Source organism: Penicillium verrucosum (assembly GCF_028828655.1).
Source record: "Penicillium verrucosum strain IBT 35672 chromosome Unknown utg000001l_segment0_segment0, whole genome shotgun sequence".
Classification (NCBI taxonomy): Eukaryota; Fungi; Ascomycota; class Eurotiomycetes; order Eurotiales; family Aspergillaceae; genus Penicillium; species Penicillium verrucosum.
In genome coordinates this window covers 3,902,914-3,925,498 of record NW_026643210.1, presented here as the reverse complement: position 1 = coordinate 3,925,498, position 22,585 = coordinate 3,902,914, and the positions used below count along the sequence as shown (strand labels likewise).

General features: G+C 41.6%; 7 protein-coding genes across 7 annotated transcripts; 2 read left to right on the top strand and 5 right to left on the bottom strand.

The window, feature by feature from the left end:
• Positions 1-8,538: 8,538 nt before the first annotated feature.
• N7516_001462 (uncharacterized protein) lies at positions 8,539-10,288 on the bottom strand (the record flags this gene model as incomplete). The annotated part of the gene is made up of 4 exons (XM_057214184.1): positions 8,539-9,180; positions 9,241-9,850; positions 9,900-10,095; positions 10,165-10,288. 4 exons carry the CDS (start codon positions 10,286-10,288, stop codon positions 8,539-8,541), a joined length of 1,572 nt encoding a protein of 523 aa, XP_057076067.1.
• A 730-nt stretch (positions 10,289-11,018) lies between these two features.
• N7516_001461 (uncharacterized protein) lies at positions 11,019-11,963 on the bottom strand (the record flags this gene model as incomplete). The annotated part of the gene is made up of 1 exon (XM_057214183.1): positions 11,019-11,963. The coding sequence occupies one exon, from the start codon at positions 11,961-11,963 to the stop codon at positions 11,019-11,021; it is 945 nt and encodes a 314-aa protein (XP_057076066.1).
• A 1,400-nt stretch (positions 11,964-13,363) lies between these two features.
• N7516_001460 (uncharacterized protein) lies at positions 13,364-14,086 on the top strand (the record flags this gene model as incomplete). Its single annotated transcript, XM_057214182.1, has 1 exon — positions 13,364-14,086. The coding sequence occupies one exon, from the start codon at positions 13,364-13,366 to the stop codon at positions 14,084-14,086; it is 723 nt and encodes a 240-aa protein (XP_057076065.1).
• Positions 14,087-14,763: 677 nt separating this feature from the next.
• On the bottom strand, positions 14,764-15,765 carry N7516_001459 (putative carbonyl reductase; the record flags this gene model as incomplete). The annotated part of the gene is made up of 3 exons (XM_057214181.1): positions 14,764-15,011; positions 15,066-15,449; positions 15,513-15,765. The coding sequence occupies 3 exons, from the start codon at positions 15,763-15,765 to the stop codon at positions 14,764-14,766; spliced, it is 885 nt and encodes a 294-aa protein (XP_057076064.1).
• Positions 15,766-17,329: 1,564 nt separating this feature from the next.
• On the top strand, positions 17,330-19,972 carry N7516_001458 (uncharacterized protein; the record flags this gene model as incomplete). The annotated part of the gene is made up of 1 exon (XM_057214180.1): positions 17,330-19,972. One exon carries the CDS (start codon positions 17,330-17,332, stop codon positions 19,970-19,972), a length of 2,643 nt encoding a protein of 880 aa, XP_057076063.1.
• Positions 19,973-20,386: 414 nt separating this feature from the next.
• On the bottom strand, positions 20,387-21,341 carry N7516_001457 (Voldacs domain-containing protein; the record flags this gene model as incomplete). Its single annotated transcript, XM_057214179.1, has 2 exons — positions 20,387-20,990; positions 21,073-21,341. The coding sequence occupies 2 exons, from the start codon at positions 21,339-21,341 to the stop codon at positions 20,387-20,389; spliced, it is 873 nt and encodes a 290-aa protein (XP_057076062.1).
• Positions 21,342-21,939: 598 nt separating this feature from the next.
• Positions 21,940-22,532, bottom strand: N7516_001456 (uncharacterized protein; the record flags this gene model as incomplete). Its single annotated transcript, XM_057214178.1, has 2 exons — positions 21,940-22,463; positions 22,517-22,532. The coding sequence occupies 2 exons, from the start codon at positions 22,530-22,532 to the stop codon at positions 21,940-21,942; spliced, it is 540 nt and encodes a 179-aa protein (XP_057076061.1).
• Between the last annotated feature and the right edge of the window lie 53 nt (positions 22,533-22,585).

Here is a 22,585-nt window from a genome sequence, read left to right as displayed (position 1 = left end):
ATATAGGGAGATCGCGTTAAATTAATCGCGATTCTAGAGTAGATAGCCTAGTACTAGTTACCTATAAATAAATATTATATATAAGATATAGTATATCTCTAGAAGATAGATAAAGAGGTTATTAATTTAGTAAAAGACTTCGATACTATCTATAAAGCGTATAAGTCCGATTATAGGTTTTTAGATAAAGACCGGAAGGATTCTATAAAGACCGAGATAGGTTCTTAGAAATTATATATCCTAGTAGTAATTCGCTAACGACCTATTTTAGTATTATAGCTATCTCGCTAGTCGCTATATAATATACCTAAACCCTATCCTATACTCTCTTATTTCTTCGATAAAAGAATAGTAAAAATAGTTCTATACTAAAGCGGGGTAGTGTCTCTAGATAAGAGATAATAGTTTTATTATTTAAATCTAAGATAAATATAATCTTTTAATAGTAATCTAAAATATATATATTAGATACTTCGATCCTATAGTACTAGGCGTTATTCTAAGGGACTTAGTAAAGAATCTAGTAGATTCTTTTCCTATTCTATTTTTTAAATTATAGGCGAGAAGATTATATATTAATATTATTTTAGATTTTAGTTTTTAGTTTTTAGTAGGTAGTAGATAGAAATAGAAGATATAATTTATATTCCTAGATTTAATCTATAGTTTCCTATTTTATATAGAATCCGATCTAGACCCTATTATATTAATAATCTTTAATTTATTTTTTTTTTATAACTCTCTATCTTCTTACTCTTTTAGATTTACGTTTTACTACTTCTTTATTATTATTTTATAGATTAATTATAACTATATCTCCTATTTATTATTCGCTATATAAACTATACTCTCTAATTTTATACTAATATACCTAGTATATAATATACCTACGCGTTTCTATACGCGAGTAGATAGATACTAATTTGATATCTCTTCGACTTTTTATTATCTACTACTTCGCTAAAATATATAATAAGAAGAATTATTAATACTATAATAGATTATATAAGCCTTATAAGATAGTAAGTATTCTAGACTACTCCGATAAAGATTTAATACTAAATCGTACTAATTTTATTTAGGTCCTTAAGGATATTAAAGGGAACTACTATAAACTTTCGGCGTACTTATTATAGATTTAGGACTTTTAGACGAACTCTAATAATAGCTTTAGCGAAGACGCTAAGCCTAATATTAATAATTAAAATACCGCGATTATATTATAGCTACCTTATAAGCTAATCGTTAGCGTTATAATATACGTTCGGTATCTTATCGCGAGCTTTAATAATTTTATAAAGTTTTATTATTATACCTACTCTCTCTCTAGTACTCGTATACCTTAGATAAAGTATTTTTTTTTATATCTTCGGGATTTTATTCTAACCTATTCTTAAGCTACTAAAGACGCTTATTCCTAGTAGATATCCGACTATAGTTCGTTAGTAATTCCTTTATTACCTATTCCTATTACCGCTATTAAATACGAGAAACTTATAAATAAGGCTAGTTACTACCCTTATCTACGTATAGCCGAGGAGTCGGTATATAGCTAATATACTAGGGTAGTTATCTTTTAGGAGGATATATAAGAATTAGTCTAGGCTACTTAAGATAATTCCTAGATATCTAATATTATAGGATAATTCCTAAAGGCGTACCTAGCTATATTCCTCTTAGACCTACGAGTATAATAAGCTAGTTCCGGTTCTAATTCGGTAGCTATAACTATCCTTAGATTTTCTTCTTTTCTAGAGTTTTTTAATATTTTAATATAATTTTTAGCGTATTTATTATTACGCTTTTAGATACTTATTAATTATATTCTAATAGCTAGCTATACTACTTTACTAGATAGTATAGTTTATTTTTAAATTAATAGTAATCCTTAATCTCTTTAATCTTCTATTTATTATTATCTACTAGTTCTAGTAATAGTAATTATTCTAATTCGCTTTTTTATTAGTACTATAGTTAAAGTAGGGAGATAGGGAAAACGTTATAGATCGCTATATATTAGCTAGGGAGTAAGAGGCGATACGCCTATTTTCCGACGTATTCGAGGATTCTAAAAGATCTAATCTATCTAGATAATAACTTCTTTATAGTATCTTCTTTTAATTATAGGTTTTTTATTAATAAGGCTACTAGGTTATTCTTCTTAAATATTATTTTTTTATAATACTTATTATAATAAAATACCTATATTTTAGTTACTATTCTCTATACTTTCTATAGCTTTTCGCGAAGCTTTATAAGCTTTTAAATTCTTATTAAAGCTACCGGTACCTTCCTCTTAATACTACTATTTTTAGCGCGTATTTAGAAATTTAGATTAAACCCTAATAGGGCTTAGAAAGGTAATATTCTAATTATTATATTAACGGTATTATTATAAGCGAATTCTACGGTATATAAAAGTATAAGCTATATCTTCTATTACTTATTAATAAAATACCGAAGGTAGTATTCGAGCGTTTAGTTTATCCTCTCTATTTAATTATTAGTCTAGGGATAAAACGCTATCGAATATCTTAGTTTTACCTAGAATATATAGTATAATTTTAACTAAAATCTACTTATAAAAACTAATCTCTAGTCGGATATAATATTATTTAGTAGTCCGAATTATAATTTAATACTTTAATAGAATAGCTCGGCTAATTCTAAAGCGTCTATTATAGTCGAAACTAAGAAGAAAAGATACTATTTCGAAAAACGGTCTATAACTACTAAAATTATATTAACTATCTTTCCTTTCTAGATCGATTAAGATAAGCCTATAATAAAGTCTATTAATAATTCGGTAAAAGACTAGGAGGGAATTAGTAGTAATTCGAGCTTACCGAAAAGGCGATATCTTAGCGTTTAGATAGTTTAATATACTATATAAGATTTTACGTATTTTTTTACGTCTTCTTATAGATTAATTTAATAGAAATCTCTTCTAAAAAGTTCCTCGGTCCTTACTCTCCTAAAATAGCCTATAATAGGGTTATTATAATATATTATTATTAATTTTTAATAAATACCCTCCTTCTTTAGTATATATAAATATCCTTAGTACCTAAGATAATCTAAGACGTTAACTAACTAATCCTTACTACTAGGTTTCTAGGCTAATATATTACCCTTCCGGCGGATTATTTCTAGATTATCTAATTAGAGTTTTTCTATCTATTTAAGAGTATTTATAGTAGTAACTATATTTATAGACTAGATTATTATAGTATCCTTTAGATTAAATAGAATATCTAATTTATTATATAGCTCTTTTTATTTAGACTATAGGTCTATATCGGTATTAATACGTTTTACTATCGATCCGATCGAGTTATATCTTTAAGATTTATACTTTTAATCTATATCTAAATCTTAAGTCCCTATAATATTTTAGATTATTAGGGCCTTTAGCCCTTCGGTCTCTCTTAGAGCTAGGGTCTTTTTATCTATAATTCGGTTCTAAATCGGACTAATTAATTCCTTTTTTATAATTACTTATTCGGAATTTAGAATTCTAGAAAGCCCGTCTATAGGGTTTATTTTTCTAAGCTTATATTTTATAATAAAATTAAAAAGCGTTAAGAATATATACTAGTATACTTATCGGCTATTAAGCTTCTATTAAATTATAAATATATATAAATTAGTATAGTTTAATAATACTTTAATAGGATACTTACTACTATCTAGATAGTACTACTAGTATTAAAAAAAGTAAATAATAGCGAAAAGCTCCTAATCTAGGATAATATAATTAAATTCTAGGCCCGAAAATTTCTTTAATTAGAAGACTACTAGATACTACCGACCCTTCGAATCTAATTATAAGAGTACGCCTCTTATATCCTAATTTAAAGTATCCGTTTTTAATATAATATACTTCTCTAGATTAAAATAATATAATAGGGATACTAACTAAAAGGTAAGTTTTAACTACTAAAACGCCTATAATTTAGTCGCGTTTAACTATATATACCTTAGCTTTTTACTATTCTTACTTCTTTTTATTATAAATATAAAAGATAGGGATAGTTAAGAATACCTCTTTATAAAATAGCGGTAGAAATTATAAAATCCTAAAAAGACCTAAATATTATAATAGCTCTTTAGTTCTTTCTATTCTTAGATTACGCGGACGCGGCTTTAGTCTATTTTTACCCCTAATCTATCTATAATAAACCCTAAGAACTCGATCTCTCTCTAATAGAAAGTATATTTTAACGGTTTTATATAGAGTTCCGCTCTCTATAGTCTTTCGAAGACTTATTAAAGGGCTTTCGTATAGGATTCTCGATCTTTTATAAATACTAGGATATTATCTAAATAAGCTATATATATTATATTAACTAGCCTTATTAACGCGGTATAGATATAGTTTTAAAAGATAGCGGGTATATTAAATAATCTAAATAATATAATTATATATTTAAAATAGCTATATCTTATTCGGAAAGCCGTCTTTTATTCGTTACCTTCCCGAAGTCGAATCTAGTAATAGATATCTTTAATATCGATCTTACTAAAAAACTAGGCTCCTAAAAAATAGTCGAGAATCTCTAAAATAAAAGATAAAGAATACTAGTTCTTAATTAATATATAATTTAGCCCTTTATAGTCTATATATAGCTATAGGCCTCTATTTTTCTTTAGGATAAAAAGAATAAAGGCGCCCGCGGGGCTCTTTAATAGGCGAATTCTCTTCTTTTTAATATTATCGACTAAATAGGCCTATAACTCCTTAAATTCGGTTCTAGATAGTAGATAAATCGGCTTATAAGGAGGGGTTTTCTCTTCTTTAAATTCGATTATATAATCGGATATTTTAGTCTTTAGTAGGGTACCCGCTTTTTCGTAGTTAAATATATTAAGAAACTCTTCTAATTCGAGGGGTATTTATACCCGATCTATATCCGATATAGCGGCGTCTTCGTCTAGTAACTAAACCTCTTTTAATATTTTAACTAATATATAGATAATAGTAGTATTTCTTAATTATTTTATAAATTTATAAGGATTTTAGAGTTCGAAACTCTTTATTCCGAACTACTATTTATCTATACTAGGACGTAGAATTATATTAAATTTATTTATAAATATTTTAGATAAAAATACTAGGCTTCCTTCTAGTCTAGGATCTCTCTCGATCTTAATATAAGGTCGATTTATTATCTTTTTAGTCCCTCTAAAGTTTCTAATTACGAAAGGTACCTAATATATACTATAGATATAGAGTCGTTCTAGGACTACGCCTTTTAGTAATAGAGATATAAAGGATATAATATATAATTTATTTTCTTTAGCGAACTCTCTACTAACTATATTATATTTTACGCTAGTATCTAGATCTATATATATTTCGATACTATTATATATAGTAATCGATATATAAAGACGTATTATAGTCTTAATAAGTAGGTATTAAGCTAGTATATTAGGATCTACTCTAGCTCTTCGACTTTTCTTAATTATCTAGAGTCTCGAGTTTTTAATACTTAGATAATAGATTAAATTAAGACTTTCTAGGGGTAATCCTAAGTCTAGTAGTTTTTATCTTTATAGATAAAATAGGCGCTTTCTAGTATCTTTTTAGTACCGTTTCCTTTTTTAGGCTATATATTATTTATAAAGCTTTATAAATTATCTTAATTATTTAATTTACGTCCCTAGCCCCGGCCTTAGATTCTAAAATCCCTAGGTTACCCTCTACCCTAAGATTATCCTTTATCCTAAGTAATCGAGATTTTAATATAAGAGTAATTTAATATCGAATTAGTATAGTTTTCCCGTCTTTTCTTATCTTAATAATAATAGTTTAAAGAGTCTTTTCTTAGCCTCTAGTATATAAAATAGATATAGTAAAATATAAATATTAGCTTTAATATTTCGTCCTAGTTTATAGGTAAGACGCTATTATTAGTAGTAATTATAATATCTTAAAAAAGTTTCTATAGTTTTATAAATAGGGTCTAGGTCCTTTATTTCTTATTCTAGTTTAGAAGGTAATTCTCTAGCGATTCGAGATAGTTTTCGAAATTATAAGGGTCCTAGTAGGATTTTATTATAGCCTTCTAGAACTAGATAAGGATATCGATAATAATATTATAGGAGTTCTTTAGAAGTATCTTTATTTATTTCTTAAATATATCCTAATCCGATATCTCTTTAGGATATTTCTGTTTATAAGATATCTATTTTTCTTTATAGGAGATATATAAATAATTTATAGTAGCGAGGATTTTTTAGATTTTTAAGATATATTTTTCGGAGCTCTTTTAAAAAGCGCTTTAAGGTTATTTAATTAGTCCTCTCTTTATTTTATACCGAAATCTAGTTTAAATTAGCTAATATCTCTTTTAATCTCTCTTTTTTAAAAGGGTTCGCTTTCTATAGATAAATCGCGGTAGTTCCGAGACCTTCTTATTATTTAATTAAAATCCCGAAGTTTCTTTTTATTTTCCGCGACTACTTTTTAAGCCGCGAGAATATATTCTTATAATACTATTCTAGCTTTATATTCCGTAATTTTTTCTTCTAGGCTTCGAAGGATTTTATCGGCGATACGAGAGCTTTCCGCCGCTATCTCGATAGTTTTTTTAGGTAGGTCCTAAATTAGTATTTCCTCCCGTTCTTCCGTAGGTAGAAGTATTCCCGATTCGCTACCGGTTTAAGTAGGATACTCTAGCGCCTCGGTATTATTATACGAGCTACTACGGGTAATTAGGGGAGCTATTATATCTTAGGTAGTTAAAGAAGAAGAATTAGAATTATAAGAATATACTATTTTAGGTATAAGGCCTATCAACCGGGTAAGATACGTTAGCTTAGGAGGAGGAACAAAGGTATATTAGGCTATATATGCTAAGACTAATTCTTGCTAGAATTCAGGGGTCCCGGGGGACCCAAGATTAAAAGGAAATGTGCGTACTAAGGCTCGGCACCGATCGGGTGACGAACCCCGCACGATTCACACACGTGTCAAAACTTCTATGAATACATATGTCGCCCAAGTTCCTGTTTCACCTTTGAAAGGACCTTTATCCTTTACATATATATACCCTATCCGATATAGATGTTCTAACCGCGGTCGGGAAATTACTTCTAGGAAAGTAGGTATATCTACTGTTATTTCTGACCGTGGTCAGAAATCTCTCCTTAGAGGGTGGTTTCTACTAATATTCTGACACCTATCGAAAAAGTGAGGTTTAGAAGGCTTTGTACAATGACTTGACGCACTACTGCTTTTCTGACAGGCGTCAGAAAAGTGAGGTTTTGGAGGCTTCATACAATGACTTGACGCATTACTGCTTTTCTACCCGCGTTATCCTAAAGGATATAGCGATATAGGATTTATAGCTTACTAATATCGAGTTAATTGTAGTGTAATTTGACGTATAGGAGCTATATAATCCTAGTTAAGAAGAGGAACTAGAACCTCTAATAGTACTAGTAAAGGTTATCTCGATAGCCGATATATAGAAGGAGTATAAAGATTAATAGATTAAATCGTTAAAAATACTTTAATCGGAGTAGTCGATAAATAATACTATATATATCTAATAAAAGAAGGGGTTAAATATAGTAGTAACAGCTATCCGAAATAGCGTTTATCCGAACTATCAACCGTTTATTATCGACTATAAAACTCTATACGTTTTACTTCGAAACCTTCGTTAAAGATTCGCTACCGAATATAACCAAATAAACGCTACTAGGCTCTATTAATTATAGAGAAATCTAGATAGAGATGCGCCAATTTGTATGGGGACGAAAAGCTTCATTTTTGACACCTGCAACGTCCAGAAAGTTGGAGATGCGCCATTTGTATGGGGACGAAAAGCTTCATTTTTGACACCTGCAACGTCCAGAAAGTCGGAGATGCGCCATTTGTATGGGGACGAAAAGCTTCATTTTTGACACCTGCAACGTCCAGAAAGTTGGAGATGCGCCAATTTGTATGGAGATGAAAGGCTTCATTTTTATGGGTCAACGGCGCCTAGTTATTCCATGCCGAGTCGGTTACAGTACACTGTACAGAGAGGCCTGAAAGCGGTCTAAAACAAGGCTTAATTCAGGCATATATCAGGCCAAAACAAGGCATTCAGGCAACAAATTCAGGCATTTGTCATTGACCGCTATACCCCGTCGTACTACCGATACTCTGGCCGGTCCCCGATCCGACTCCGACACAACGATAGTATCAATTCCCGAAGGCTGGACAACCACAGTACTGTTTGCACGCATTGCGCTCCCACTTCGACAACTATTACTCTCACCCGGTAATTCTAGAGATCGGGGTATATAGAGGGTTGGTGCTTCCATGATGGGCTTAAGAGTAAGAGTTAAAAGGGATTGTGCGACCAACGGCCAAGAGGCAAAATGTGGGAATAACCTTATGTTTCAAAGCAACCTTTTAATTCTGATTGTGCTAAAAGCTAATAATAATTGGCAGGGCCAACACGACTCAGCAACGTCCTTCTTGCACGTAAATATATTAATCAAAAGAATAACAACCCACCAAGTCCCACGTCGTAACTCCTATATTCCCGAGAAACTACGTCGCTGAGATTCCAGCGTGAACGATTCCCTGTTCATGCCTGGTAGTGTGTTGTACGGCCTGTTCTGGTTTGGCATGTCGACGCCCACAATGCTCGAGTCCTTAATGTCAGGTGGGAGAAGAAACCCCGCTTTGACTAAGGCATGGTGTTGTTCAGTCGATGAGTCGCCAGCCAGGAGGCAGTCCTCTTGGAAATTCTGGAAGACCACAGCTCTAGCAGCCGCATCTGATGGCCGTCCCAGACACAAAGGAGCCCCTGACCATCCGTCAGCTGGTGCAAGGTTGGCGCCCGTGTGCCAGAGCAAAAAGGAATTTTGTGATCTTGTCTTTCGGTCCCATGTATAGCCCGTGCCGAGTACTGCTGCTCTGTTAAAGAGCTCCGAGTCCAGGGTACCTGTGATAACCCGCCACCGCCCAACGTTTGTTTGATAGCAAACAACATACACATCTTGTCCATCTAGTGCCGCCGTGTAGTCAGCCCAGCCTGTGACTGGTGGATATCCTGGAGGACTAGTCACATCGGGGAGCGCACTATCTGAAATGAGGGAGAGGTCATGCTTGTAGCCGTGTGGGTATGGTTTGATTCGGCTTGGGTGGTCGTACGTGTGGGCGATGGCGCCAATCTAGTAGCGTTAGAAGTGTAGCATAAGTAGGTTAGGTTAGAGCTAAGTAGGTAAACGTACCTGTTTTCGAGACGATGCAAGCCACACTTGTTTTCCAACGGGGTCATTCGTAAGCACTTCGTTAGGCATAACGAAGGCGCCATCGTCCTCGCCGACCTTAGCTGGCAGATACCGCCTCAATCTCCGCTTTGCCTTATCGACTATTGTTTGAAAGACATTGAAGATGTTGGCGGGCATCGAGACCCCCGGACATTGGACGAAACCATGGGTGACGGTTGTGATAGCCATGGAACCATTTCGTAGCTGGAGTTTTAGTCCGAGGCACCCTGCACGAGAATGGTGTTCTCCATTTGGGTCTGCACTGACGCTAAGACCGGACTGGATAGGTGTTGTCGTGAGACTATAGCGAGTGGTATGGAAAAACACTCGAAGACCAGCGAGCTCTAAAGGCCAGACCTCGCGATACGCGTCTTGCGTATGTTGTTCGCTTTCAAAAAGCACGATTAGGAAACCCGCAATGAGTACCTCGACACCAACAGCCTCCGGAAATAATTCTCGAAGTCTGTTAAGATCGGCGGGTGTCAAAAATCTTCTTGGGTTGATGTATCTTGTGAAGTGCGCGTTGAACTTGTCGGGAGATCGGGGGGGTGAGAATGCCCCTGGGAATGTACTGTTGAGGATCTCCGGGCATGAAGTGGATTGGCCGCCCACCGGCATACACGCTATCTGATGGGCTGAGAGGCTTTTCGACCAGCCAGACAGTTTCACCGAAAGCTGAACTTGACGCCCATACCTTTTTTTTTGAAGATAGACTGGGGTGGTAGGTTCGGACAAGCTGCTCATTTTCATCGTCGACCTCTGTAACGGATTCGGCGCGAAATTTATCGGCTTGGAGGTGATCATTGTCGAGATAAACTGAGAAAAATGTGATTTGATTAGCGCTAAGAAACGTGACTTGAGAATCTAGAGATCGGACCAACATACCAGGTATGAGCCGAATCAAAAACGGATCATTCGCAGTTTCATACTCAACGATGTCCTGCTCGACGACTGGAATAGGAGGGTATTCGAACTCGTTTAGCTTGCGGCGTTTGTAACCTAGCTCCATATTGTTACTACATTAGATGATAAGCAGTTACGAAAGTAGAAAGTGGAGACGTTGAGTGGAGAAAGCGTTTCTGCCAGTCAGGAGAGCTTGGGATGATTTCACCCCATGTCGTTCTGCCAAGGCGGCGAGGGCGAAATCGACCTTACAGTCTCAATATTACCTAAATTGGTATACCCCAACAAAACTTTTAAGTTGAAGACCATCTAAAACTGAGCGCTCATTGGAGATCATTGATTTATCACGTGACTGGTCTGAGCGGCTCAGTAAGTCTGAGCCCGGACTGAAATCTACTCAGTGAACCTGACTCTGAGCGCCCTCATAAAAGCGGCGGCAGCTAAGATAGGAAAGCCCCACCAGGTAGAGGAAATCAAGTACGTATAGCTACCTAGGTACCTAGGTATAGATTCATTGGGAGATGTCGGCATACCTTCTAAAAGTCACTCGAACAAAAAAGATCAAAATAATCCTTGAAATATATCAACTATATATATTCACAGGGGTGGTATTAATGCCGGGAGACTTGGCGAGATTGACAAGGGCTAACTAGGTATTATATCTGACCTTTTATATGGGTAGACACAAACAGGTCTCATCCCTAGAACCCGTCTGTCTTGCTCTCTAAATTATCTCCCCTTCGCTCCTATTTAGGTTTTATATGCAGTGTTGCTTTTATTCGGGTGAAAATAAATGCCGTTGATGATATTTTTCTCTAATAGAACAATTCAAATGGCTATGTAGTAATACACGATGAAGCATTTAAAAAGGCCTCATGGATTGCACCTTTTTCTCGGGCAATATCCATAATCTCCTTCTCTGTTAGACGCGGTACACATGGCTCATACTTGCAAGTCCTAACATGCACGCCCTTGTAGAAAATTTTGACTGTCCGCATTCTCTGTTCTTGTCTCTCGGTCATGATCTCAGCCCACCGGGCTCTCACTTCCGCGAGATGTTCTTCTCGCCTTCTTTCCCCCATCCGCCATGCCGCAATCTGGTGGCCGATAGAATTGCTCGGCTCCTGCACCCATCCCACACCCCAGTCGGGGAATTCTGCAAGTGCTGTCTCGTCTTCGACGGCGCACTTCCACTGCCAGCTGTTCAGCGCCTTAATATCATCCTTTGAGCGGCACATATTAAGGATACTTCGGGGAGCGAGGTAGTGTTGGCGGATGTGGAAGTCCACTTGGTAGTGAGCAAAAAGGACGGTAGCTTCATCTATTGGCTTTCCTGACTCAGCCTCGGCCTTCTTTAGAATGGTATCGATCTTGTCGTAGTAACATTGTTGCTGCGCAGGTGTGATATCATCCCAAAATGTCGCATTGGTATTTTGGTGGACTACTGTGTCTGTGTCTAAGGGAGATATAGATTCGTCATGTGGTGTGCTTTTGCTGGCAAAGAAAGGTGGGTATTCCGAGGTGATATATGATCCGGCAGCAATGTCTGAATTCAACATATATGGAATAATATGTATATCTCTACATTCGGTGCATTCGAGAGCATCCTGTAGAGCGGCGTTTTGCGGTGACTTGGGCTTGACAGCAATTGGATCGCATAGGAGCTGGTTGCCAGTGAATAATAACTGTACAATCTTTTCCTTGACAACCTCTGTCCAGTTTTTCCTTGGGGTCAATCTGCGCTTTGTGACACGGTTTGTATTTGGTACAGGAATCCCCATGGTGAATGGTTGTGTGAGTGCACAAGTGGTAAGGTTAAAGGGATGATTGGAATAAGGTATATACAGAGTGTTGTGATCTGATGGAGGGATGAGAAAGATGTGAGTGAAAAGTGATGTTGTTTGGCATGCATTTATACAATGTGTCAAAGGCCTTTGTGTCGATGTCGTGGACAAAGGACTAGAGAAGACAATAGAGTACATAATTCTCATTTAAATCTCAAACAAAGGTGTTGAGTATCAGACCCATTGATTCGAGTCAATCAAAGAAAGCAGAGCAGGTAAACAATGAATAGTGAACAATGAATAGTGAGTGGCCCACTATACAATGAGATACTTGAATATCCTGAGTCGACGTCTATGGGAGAGCTGCAGCATCAATCTAAATATAGGAAGCATAGAGAGGGCTCCTTCTAAGGAGTTGTTTATGGTGTGGGCATGTGTGGGCGTGTACGGGCGATTATACAAGCCACCCGACACATAACTCTCTCATTGGTTCATATTGCCAGGCAATAATTTAGATCTCTCACTTCACAAGTACTATTGTTGAATATATAGTTACTTTATATAGTATTTTTATAAATGAATACTGTTGAGCAACCTGTTACTATATGAGGAGAAAGCAGAGGAAGAACTATTAATTGATTAAACTAGAAATGCAGGGGTTATATACCCTGCTAAAACCATCTAAACTCTGCTCGATTGTAGCAAACAAGCAAACAAATAGCAAATAACGAACAATTTGAATTAAATCTGAATTGAATTAGCAGATCTCTTGGCCGCTAGTTTAGGTGTAGATGAATCTTTATAGGGTAGACTATTGTAGTATAGAAATAAAAGAGAAGTTAAAATTAGTAAATGGTTCAAGAAGGCAGTAATGAACAAGGCAGTGAGATAGTAACCAATGAGAGAGTTATGTGTTGGGTGGCCTACTTAGTTGTCCGTAGGTCGTGAAAGGTCATCTGGGGAAGGTGCAACTAACCTCGGACGTGACTGAACATCGTGAATGAACATTGTGACTCTACGGGATCATCGGGTCCATACTCGTGAAAACTAGGGGGATCTCTCTATAACAATTTTGTAATGTAATTCGGATACATATGTGTTGATGTCAGTGATCGACTATAAATACTTGTCTTATTGTTCTTTAGGCACATTGATCTCGGTTTGCCCTAGAGGTGGATATGTAGTAACAAAATGAAAATACGTCGAATGAGCCAAGTGTGTGCCAGTTTAACAGTTCAATCAACCTGTTATCCACTAATTGACAACAGTTGTAAATGCTGATTTTTGGTCCTCTTCGCGTTACTTCTTCCCTTTCTCCTCCCTAAACCAACAGATGTACTTCTTATCTTCATCAAAACGCGTTCACTTCTACAAAGTATTCAATTGACAAATTCATTATGGCGGAAGCTTCTCTTGCCTTCCCCATAATTTGCCTGACTCTCTCATTCCTCTTTGTTGTTGCCGTTTACAATCCCTCGATTATGCGGCACCTCGGCGCCTTCCACCATCACATTATCCTTCCCGTGTACCAACAAATTGCGCGCAAGCTCTTCAACCGTAATCCCATCAGCCAAAGTCCACCAGACCGTACGCCCGGGGTAGGGTACGAGGCACTCAACCTCGATAAAAAAGATGAAGAAGAACAAAGTCCGTCACCCCTCCCAACTTCATCCATGCCAACACCTGACTATCATCGACACGACGAAGAACCTGCTCCCGACCCATTCAACATGCTTTCAGAAAGGGATACTGAGATAGAAATACACGACCTCAGCAGACCTACCAGCTATGCTGGAAGCCCATACCGTCCGTCCGATTTTGTGGAATTGGCTGGCCTCTCCACCCACAGCCCTTCACACAGTATTGCTGAATCTGTAGTGTCCTCTGACGAGTATGACTCTGAATGGTCCGACTCTGCTCTCGACGAGGCTGTTTACGTGCGAGACAACCCAACCGATGATATCCCCGTCTGGGAATTCGACGTCAGGCGTCCTATTTACATCGTTGGTAACGAGCACGAGCAAGGAAGACCGACGGTGTGGTTAGATGAGGTTGTCGAGTGGACCTCCCAGGGTGTTTTTGCTTTTGTTTCGCCTGACATCTTGGAACAACGGAGGTGAGCAGGATAGTGCTGAGGCACAGATACAGCATTCACGGGCTTGGCAGAATGTCCGAGTACATGATGAGCTGAGCGATGAAGTACTTTCCTATGTCATTATTCAGGTATGAAACCAACGTCATTTCAATCTCCAGTTCCACACTATGAATGCCTTGATGTTACCGGGTATCTCGTAGGTTGTAGGTGCTATGGTATGATCCAAGCAACTGGTCGACTCGGTCACATCGGTCTATGAGTCCTGTGACGCGGGCGTAGATCGCATTTCAGATATCATTGGCGGGGCTTATCAACGCCACGCAAGGGATCGAGCCATTTCATCCGGACATAAAAGTTCTACATGACATCGTCTCATATTGCCATTGGCTCGGCAATCGCGCACAAACGGAAATTTGGCTGGTCGTGCCGGTAATGGCGAAATACTTCCTCGGGTTCTCGCATTGTGTTCTGGGCACCATGTTACCTTGCGAGTCATTTTGGATGCCTGCGTACTGAGGGGGAGGAAATGTTGCAAATACAATATATTGATTTAGACTTGTCCATTCTGTCCATCTGGTCTGTTTTTTTTTAAATCGTTATGTTCGTCTATAGTCACGTTAAAATCAAAATCGTTGGCATGAATCTCTCCAAAATTTACGCTCCAAACCAATGTTACTTTTTTTTTATTCGCTGCGAGAGAACTTAGGGAGCGCAGTAGCCACCGTCGACAATGAGATCGGCGCCGGTAGTGTAGGTGGAAGCATCGGAGGCAAGGTAGAGGTAGGCACCCTTCAGCTCGTGGGCTTGGCCCTCACGACCCATGGGGATCTTGTCGCGCCAGATATTCTTGGTATCCTCGGGCACAAAGCTGGAGATCTCAGTCGCAATATAACCGGGGGATATGGTGTTGGCACGAGCGTAGCGGACCCATTCGACAGAGAGAGACTTGCCTTGGAAGGTGTTAGTAGGGTAATAAAGCTGATGGTGTCTGAATAACAACTTACAAAGGTGGATGACGGCAACCTTAGCAGCGTTGTAGGCTGCCTGCATCTGGGGGAAGTTGACAATGTGCCCGCTCATAGAGGCAGTAGCAACGAAGCTTCCATATGTAAAGTTGGTGAGCTTGTTGCCGTTGACATCGGTGCCCTCCTCCTTCTGGCGGCGCCAGTGGGAAGCGGCAGCCTTGGCGCAGTAGAAGGTACCGTCAAGATCAATGGAGACGACATCGCGGTAGTGGTCGAGGGGACCGTCGATCATGGGGCCTTGGGTCCAGGGAACACCGGCGTTAGCAATAAAGACATCGAGGCGGCCATTGAAGTCCTTGACAACGTCATTGACAGCCTTCTCGACGGCGTTTGTATCGGTGACCTGAACCTGATAAGCCTTGGCTGTGAAAGAAATCGGGTTAGAATTATGTGGAGCCAATCACATTGCGTATATCCGTTACGCACTCTGGACACCGTATTGTTCAGCGATCTCGGCAGCCCTCTCGATGCACTTAGAATTGCTATTGTACCACATGGCCACATTGGCACCAGCCTCGGCCAGACCCTGCGCAACGGCCAATCCGATACCGGCACCAGCACCGGTGACAATGGCAGTCTTTCCCTTGAGGGAGAACATGCTCATGAGGCTGGGATGTTCAGGAGCAGTGGTGTTGTTGTGGACAAAGAGTCCATTTTTGGTAATAGGGGTAGCAGCCATTGTAGCAGTAGAAGAGTACTCAGTAGACACAGAGAAAAGTGAGAGTGAAAGGAGGCAGATACAAGGTCGGGAGACCTTAAATATGAAGCTTGCGAGGGGCAACTCTAGAAAGCCCAAGGTGATAGACGGTGAGTGATGCGCTGGCGGGGAAATCGGACTAGACCGTGGCCTTCCTTATGTATAGACCTTGGTGGGGAGCTGTTGCATTGTTCTTTGATGGCACTGGCTCCTATTCATAGTGGAGAATGACAATATGCGCCCCGGAATAATCATTTGACATGGAATGAGATACATCATATTTTTGTGTGGTCAGATACAACTGTTCTAAAAAGTTGGATCTGTCAGTTGAAGAGAAGCTATTCTCATCTGGGCATCTTGGGCATCCTCTCCCACATGAGGCGGTGAAAGTGAGAACTGGCGCCCCTTAGGCCGTTCAACATGAAACTTGCACTCTACCCTCCCCTAGAAATATACTGTTCAATGTTTTAATGCAGATTGAAACCTATGATCTGAGCTATAGGGGACAAGTCTACACCAAACGAATGTTGACTTGGCCCTTCTTCTAGGGGATGGCCAAGGAAACTTGACCCCAAGAGGACGACATCCATGCTGACTCCCGATCGCAGAATGGAGTAGGGATGCTTGAACTGACTTTTAAAAAGTGGAATGACTGGAAGCTATAGAGATATTCAAACCTCTGCTATCAGTAGGATCCAACTGAACTCGAGAACCATGCACGCAAGGAGTCATTAGGGCAATGCATTATCACTCTATACAACATAACCCAACGCAAACCCAACTGCACATCTATTGCGTATACTAATTTATACTAACAAAACCATTTAGTTGGAATCAAAATGGATCACTTATCCAGACAGGAATCGGATTGGTCTTCGGACGCGCACTGACCTTGTTGATCATCAAAGGCGACCAGTGGAAAAGCGTCGTGTATGGTTGAATACTTTATTGGATTTGTTAGCCATTCGTCTAGTCATTGGAAATATGCCTAAAAAGACGCCCTAGATTCCATTGACTAAAGATGTCAAAGAAGACGCGGAAAGAACACTTGATAGATCAAGTATAAAACTGGGTCGATTAGAACACTCACTCACTCACTCACTCAACACCAACTCTAAACACTCAATACTGGTTCTTAAATATATCAATGGCCCGCTCACATGAATTATGGTGGCGCTGTCACAGTTAAAACGGGCTCGAAGGGGGTAGGGGTAGTGTGGCCGCCAACATTCTTTGCGCCGGGTGGTGATGAATGAGCATTCCTCGGCTGGAATCAATGTTCCCATAACAAATGGTGGTCCCCTTGATGGCATGCCAGAAAGTCTTGTTGTTTCTTACTCTCGTGAGAATTTGTTGTGTTTCATGAGGGTGAAGTTTCCAGCCCTGTGAAGCCTCAGTGTTGCCGTTTTGATACAGCGAGTATTCGCAACATCTGCATGTTCGGAACCAACCCGCTACTCACGGATGAGGAATCGAGAGGACCATCTCCGCCAATTGTGTCCATACAGCCTCGGAATCAGCCCAGTGAAACGCCAGCGAGGCGACCATGCTGGCGCTGCCCGCCGTCATCGCCATAGCCGCTTGCGGCGCGGCCATCTTCATTGCCCTCTCAGTAGTCGGCATCGTTGTCTGGGTCAGGTATCGCAAAGAGCGCCATGTAATGAGGCTGATGGGCTTCACGCAGAGGCCAGGACGGCGCAGTCGGGCCTTGCAATCTGACACCTTGACTGAGTTGAGCCGGGCAGAAGGGAGCGTATTAAGAGCGCATGGGCAGCTTCCGTATGGTAAACCATCAGAATGGGGACAATTAACGTCGAGAGAAAGTCTGCATCGTCCAAGAAGCGATTCGGTTTCATCTATTCCGTTCACCGAGAAAGCACGATCTCTCCGTCATTCCCTTTCTCGATCTCGTTCCAAGCGCTTATCACGATCATCCCACAAACGCATGAGCTCGTTTGGTACATTGGGCACATTGAATGAATCGAATCAACTTCCTAGTCCGCCATCGAAAGCGAGAACATCAATATCAAAAGAAGACGTCCCTCTTTCGGCTGTCGAGGGGATTTTGGAATTGCCAGCAGAGAGAACTCCAACACAGACACCAGATCCCAACGAAGATGGTACTGGATTCCATCTAGGTATGAAACCTGTTTCACCTGGGTGGCCCTTTCCATTACGAAAGCGATCAAGCTTCTTTCCTGCTTCAGAGAACCGTAACTCGTCTGTGTTTGATTCAAACACCGAAGAGTCCCCTACTCGTGCTCGTGGGGGAAGTATTGCTAGTCAAACAGCCGGGATGATGCCTGGTCACTCGATACCTCCCCCTCCTCCTCCAACTGCATATCCCCCAGACAGATTTAGTTATGCTAGGAATGACTCTGTGATGAGACTTTCCTCCATGAGTCTAGATACTACCAATAGCTCAATTTTGGACGATGGGAGGAATGTGACCTCACCCACTTTCCCCTCAGGCACATTTGTACCTTTCAGTGCTGCCGACGTTGGGGTCAAGGATGGTCGGAGGGGTTTCATTGCCACCAACACCTCCATGCCTCCTATGCACAACTTCCCTGTCCGCTCCTACTCGACAACTGAAACTCGTCATAAATCTGCGCCCTTGTCACCTCGGCGAAGTTTGACCACCCACCAGTCGGGTGTCTCCATTGATCAATTTGGTGGCGCCCCACGTCGAACTGATTCTATGTCTTCATCTAATCCTCCTTCACGAGATGCCTCTCTGCGATCTGGGACTCCAGTGGGGCATTTGGAACACCAATATTCAGGCCCATCTTGGCGATCCTCGGGCTCCCACATGCCCTCTGGACAACATGTCAATCAATATCAAAACAGTACAGGCTACGATAATGACGAAATGGAGAATGACCCCTTCTACGTTGGCTCGCCTGGGGGTGGGACTCTATTCCACCAGGTTAGATCACCAGGCAACGCAGGCAATACCGCTAAGCCACCAAGCCCGATGCAGCGTGCCAGTCTCTCTCAGCATGGCAGTCTTACCTCTGCACTAAAAGGTGGAAATCCACAACGCAAGGGCCACCGACGTCAAAACTGTGTTCGTATTTCTATCCATCCACCCATGACATTCGGGTCATCGACGTTCTCTCCTACCGTCGAGGAGGAACCAGAAGACTTCGACAAGATGGAGGAGCTGGATCTACGTGAGACTTCAATCAACAACCCGACTAAACCCTTGCCTTCGTTGCCACCAACTACAGCGTCCCCTATGTCCTCCTCCAGACGCAGCAAGTACGGCAGTCGACATGGTAAGCCCGGCCTTGGATCTCTCGGGCCACTAGTCGAGGAGCCTCTGCCCCCAATGTACGATGACAGTCCTTGCAAGAATAGGAACCGCACTCCATCTGCCTTGGGTGCCAATAAGCCCACATTCGAAAACGACCGCGCTCTCCCTGAACTGTTCACATCTTTCCCCAAGTCTCAAGGCAACTCTCTCACCCACACTCCGTCTCCTGAAAGGGTACCACCTGTCTGGGAAACGTCCAAAACTCCATTTGCATCCCACGAGAACTCCCCTGCCCTCGGTAGCCCACGACGTTCAGCAGTCAAGGGGCCTCGCAACCAACCCGGCGTCATTCCAACTCGGAGACAGTCGACTTGCGGACCCTTAACCTCGCATCATACACCAGATAGTCCCCTAGCCTCGCCCACCCGCCTCCCTCTTGTCATGAGTATTACCGGAACAGAAGGTAGTGACTGGCGCAGATCCACAGACTCACTCCAACGCGCGAAAACCGACGCTCCAAATCCTTCATTCCGCCGTGATCGTGTTTCAATTTCCAGTCTCGACAATGAGCTGGGTCCCATTGGCCGTTCTTCTCTCTATGGCACTCGCCGGTCATCAATGGTTCAAGATCATGTCACTATCTTTGAAGACCCCAACCAGACCACCTCCCCTCCTCAACCCTCCATGCAGCCCCCAATTGGGTCATTCCGCACGCCTGAATCCTCCCCCATCCGTAGCAAGAACAATGTCCCCCGTTCCATGCCAACCAACCAACAATTCCCGCCTCATATGTCGAGCCACCATGCACCCCCGACTCCTACTTCCCCACGTCGAGGGATGACTACTCCCACTAGCAAGGGACTCGGACTTGGACGGGAGACTGCCACGCCTGGTAGCCTTTACGATGGTGATGGATTCCTACGGGAATAAGCTTCATTTTGCTGTGTCTTTCTGTCCATTTTGAAAGCGACAGTTTTCTTTTGATTCATTTTAACTTCTTTTTATTGTGCGGTATTTGACACTGATGTCGGCGCAAAAGCTTCAGTGTCCCTTTTCTTCTATCTGTTTTTATTTGTTCACTTACTTCTTCTTATTTTCTTGTTGCCTGGTGGTCTGTGGTCCGTCTTTTCTCTTCTGCTTCCATGTTTCATGTGTGTTTTCTTAGGTTGATATTCATGAAATAGGAAATCGTTAGTAGAAATCCAATCAATTCTCTACATATGTTTTCTTAAACAGTAATCCAAACCCATCCATCGGTAGCTTCCTACGTAGCCAGTCAAGTATTTTGAACGCCGATCGTACGCCGTGCATTTCATATTTCCCTTCAAATCAGTCTAGTCTCAATCAATCCGTCTTCCGCCACTTAGACTCATCCTCATCTCCATTCTCTTCCACTCCATTCTCCCCCTCCCGAGCCCTAACAGTCCCAGCTCCAGGCCCAAGCGGGAAAGAAGGCGGCTCACCAGCAGCAATCCAATTCCCATCCGCGTCAAAGAACTGCTCCATATTCTCAGCGGTGATCCACCCAGAGCTCCCATCAACAGGCGGGGGCAGATCACCATTTCCAAGCTGGAAGACTCCCTCATGCTCCTCAGCCGAAATGAACTTAGGTCCATCCTCGTTGTCATCCTCATCGCCCGGCTCAACAGGGTCAGGGTGTAAATTGGAGCACGCCGAGACAGCATTGTAAAGCTGCTGCGTGGGTGTATCCGTCTCGTTCTCCACGGGCTCTTGTAGCGTGGCGTCGGCGGGCAGCACAACTGTCACTGTGATGCATTCCTCTTCGTCGTCTTCGGAGGGCGCACCCGGCGTCGCGATCTGCATGTACAGGCCCTGGACTTCGGCGTCGGTGTTTGGGACGCGTAGTCGTTGGAGTGCATGTAGTGAGATTGAGGGGTAGGGGATTGACACGCCTGTTGCGGCGGTGGGGGAGAAGAGGAGCAACTTGCTGTTGAGTGGTATATTTAGTCAGTTGGTGTCCTGGCTATGGGATGGAAGGGGGGGTGGGGGGTTGATAGACGTAGACTCACTCGGATGTCACCCAGGTATCCACGCCTGAGATTGCGACCTCCTTATCCTCGTCATCCTGGCTTGCGGTGCTGTTTGCAGCATCCTGGCCGCGCAGCGCATTCAGCGCTGGGGTGGCGAGTAGCTCGCGCTCAAGGATAACGATCTTGCAGTGCTGGCTGTGGTGGTACAATACTGGTGGTCCGGAGTAGAAGGAGCTTGGGGTGCGCGACTGGTGTTCGGCCAGCGGCACGAATGAGGAAGCTTCAGGGGAGCTGCGAATGACCTCCATGTTGTAGTATGTGTGGGTGCAAAGAGAGAGAAAAATGAGTTGAATGATACGATAGGGTTAGGTTGGGGTGGAATGAAAAAGAGCTTCCGTCGCGGGGTGGAGCTTTTCCAAGAGCTTGGGAGAACCGCAGTTCTAAGAAATATATATTCGTGTACTTTTCCATACAATTTTTTTTTTTTTTTGGTTCAAATTAGAAACATTCATTACAATTGTTATACTACACAGCATTTTATACACAGCATTATTTACAAATATTGAGTTCTTGGTATACTGTCTTTTATATATAAACCACACGGATAGCTAGTCCAAGGAACGATTGCCAACTGATCCACCCGACTTATCTCCCAGCAGAACATAATCTTAGCGCCAACAGTCAAAGGCCCACGGTAAAGCGAAATGTCGCAGACTCGGGGGTTATTTACTGCTTTGACAAGGGCTTAGAAGAGCCTAGCGCTGGAAGGACCGCCGAAACATAGTGCACCCTTTAGAGACCTCATGTCGGAGATTGATTTAGTACCACATTGAGAATTTGGTTCCCAAGCACTCCTTGGATATAAAGAGCAGTGAGGGATTGACTCTCTTGGATGACCACCCTTCCTCATTTCACACCTAGACCACCGAACGCTCTATCCAACTCCTCTCCATCGTTTTGAGGGACCATGCTCGGCAGTTGCGAAGAGCCCTGATCAGGGGAAGAGCTATCTAGCAGGCTTGGATGGGTATCGCCCTGTGCGACAGGGGACATACTGGTCCGGCTAGGCTGAAGGAGCTTTTCTTCGCGGTCGAGCCACCCAGGAGCCAGGCGTCTTTTTTCGGCTAGTTCGCGTTGTTTGATCGACTCTTTCCATGCGTTGATTGCCTGGTCCGCGTTGGCGCGAGCCTGATTCAAATGTTGTCCGAGGGAGTGGCATGAGGCGAGGACGTCGTCTGGGTGAGCTGCGTGCTCACCGCTGGGCGAGACGACATAGCGGGATTTACCATCAGAGCTGCTTGGATCGATTGTCACTGAGGGGGGTAGAGATGAGGGGACAGATTTGTATGTGTAGGGTAATGTGACGGAGGTGGGGAGGTTGATGAAGGGTGAGACGGTCAGTGGGACCTGGGCGAGGAGAGGGTGTGGTCCTAAAAACAGTGTTAGTTATCTAGATTTATATGGACATGATAGAAATACTGACGATAGGAGTCGTACATGGTTGAGTTGTTGAAGATTAGGCTGATCAAGTGCGGAGTAGCGGAGTAACGGA